Source organism: Pollachius pollachius (assembly GCF_949987615.1).
Source record: "Pollachius pollachius genome assembly, chromosome: 1".
In the NCBI taxonomy this organism is placed as follows: Eukaryota; Metazoa; Chordata; class Actinopteri; order Gadiformes; family Gadidae; genus Pollachius; species Pollachius pollachius.
This window is the reverse complement of record NC_136934.1, coordinates 21580870-21582112: the sequence shown is the minus strand read 5'-3', so window position 1 is coordinate 21582112 and position 1243 is coordinate 21580870. Positions and strand designations below refer to the sequence as shown.

General features: G+C 42.5%; 1 protein-coding gene across 1 annotated transcript in view; it reads left to right on the top strand.

Moving 5' to 3' along the window:
• Nucleotides 1–473: 473 nt before the first annotated feature.
• cfap77 (cilia and flagella associated protein 77) overlaps nt 474–1243 on the top strand; it is a gene marked incomplete at both ends in the record, with an annotated part of 4762 nt that continues 3992 nt past the window's right edge. The window contains 2 exons of the mRNA XM_079730315.1: nt 474–536; nt 1154–1243. The exon at nt 1154–1243 is cut by the window's right edge and continues 16 nt beyond it. Of these exons, the coding sequence (XP_079586441.1) occupies nt 474–536; nt 1154–1243 (153 nt within the window). The remainder of the gene's footprint in view (nt 537–1153) is intronic.

Sequence of the window (1243 nt, the reverse complement as noted above, 5' to 3'; positions counted from 1 at the left end):
TTTACTTCCGGTTTGTTGTACAGCGCATGCGCAAACCTCGCCGTCGGTGGTATCTTCGTGTTGTGCTGTTGCCGTCTAGTGGTTGGAAAATGAATAACTGACAAACTACCAATCCAGTAGGTGTACGGATGAATCATTATAAGACGTTGGATGCAGTTAAACATTCTCTAGATCTAGAAGAAACGTGTGGGCGACCAAAAACATCGTCCTACAAACTTTCCGCCGGTCACATATCAGACTGGTCTCCATGGATCTGTGTGTTTGACGTTGTTTCCATAGCAACCGAGAAGCACTACGGCAGGATTCAAAGATAGATTAAGTTTCTGTCCCCCTAATAAAAGAGCCATGAAGAATGCTTGCATTTAGACTATTAGAAATAGCCGTAGTGGCATAATATAGAGATTGGTGGTATTGGGGTCAACGGGTCAACTAAACTCACCTGTTCTCCAACTCCATCGTCGTCGGCAGCGGGGATGGACTCGCCTCGCCTGGGAGTAGTGAGAGACTCCATGCTGGCCAACCCGCTTCTCTTTGGGGTAAATACAGTCCGCCTGCACACTAGTGTTGAAACAATCACTGTGTTAAGGTTATAACGAGGTGTAACCCTGTAGCCTCAAAATAATGTTATGTTTTAGGTCTAATAGTTATCGCATCAATATTGCATCTGTCTGTTATCAGGATGTTGTTAATATAATACACACATATATATATTTGTGTTGGTGTATAAACACAGACCTACCGCATAAAAACAGGGTCCTCTGTTCTAAGTTATGGTCGTCACAGGAGTTTTTGGTCAATAAGAGTAGGTCATCAGCAGGTGCTTGACTAGATTGGTGGGTAGTTAATCCACCAAGGCATTAGTATGCATATATATCCATTTATATAAAATCATTCACGTAATTTTTATTTATCTAAATTATTTTTCAAAGAAATTCCGCAGGTTAGCGTACACTAGGTGGCAGCAGTCAATAAACAAGACCTCGATTAGTGATTCTGAACCTCTGGCTTTGAGAACGAGACACATATGTTTTTAAATACTACTGAAGGATCCTATAACAGACGATACATAATATACAATAGTTGGATGACTGTACTCTAAAAAAAATAACGCAGACCGAATCTGGATTAACGTGTGTGGGATTGTTCTGTGCAGCCCTCCCTTGGTCATAGCCGCTCCAGCCATCTCCCACTACCACGTCCCGGGCCAGATTTTGTCTACGGGACCAGAAACACAGCTGCAGAT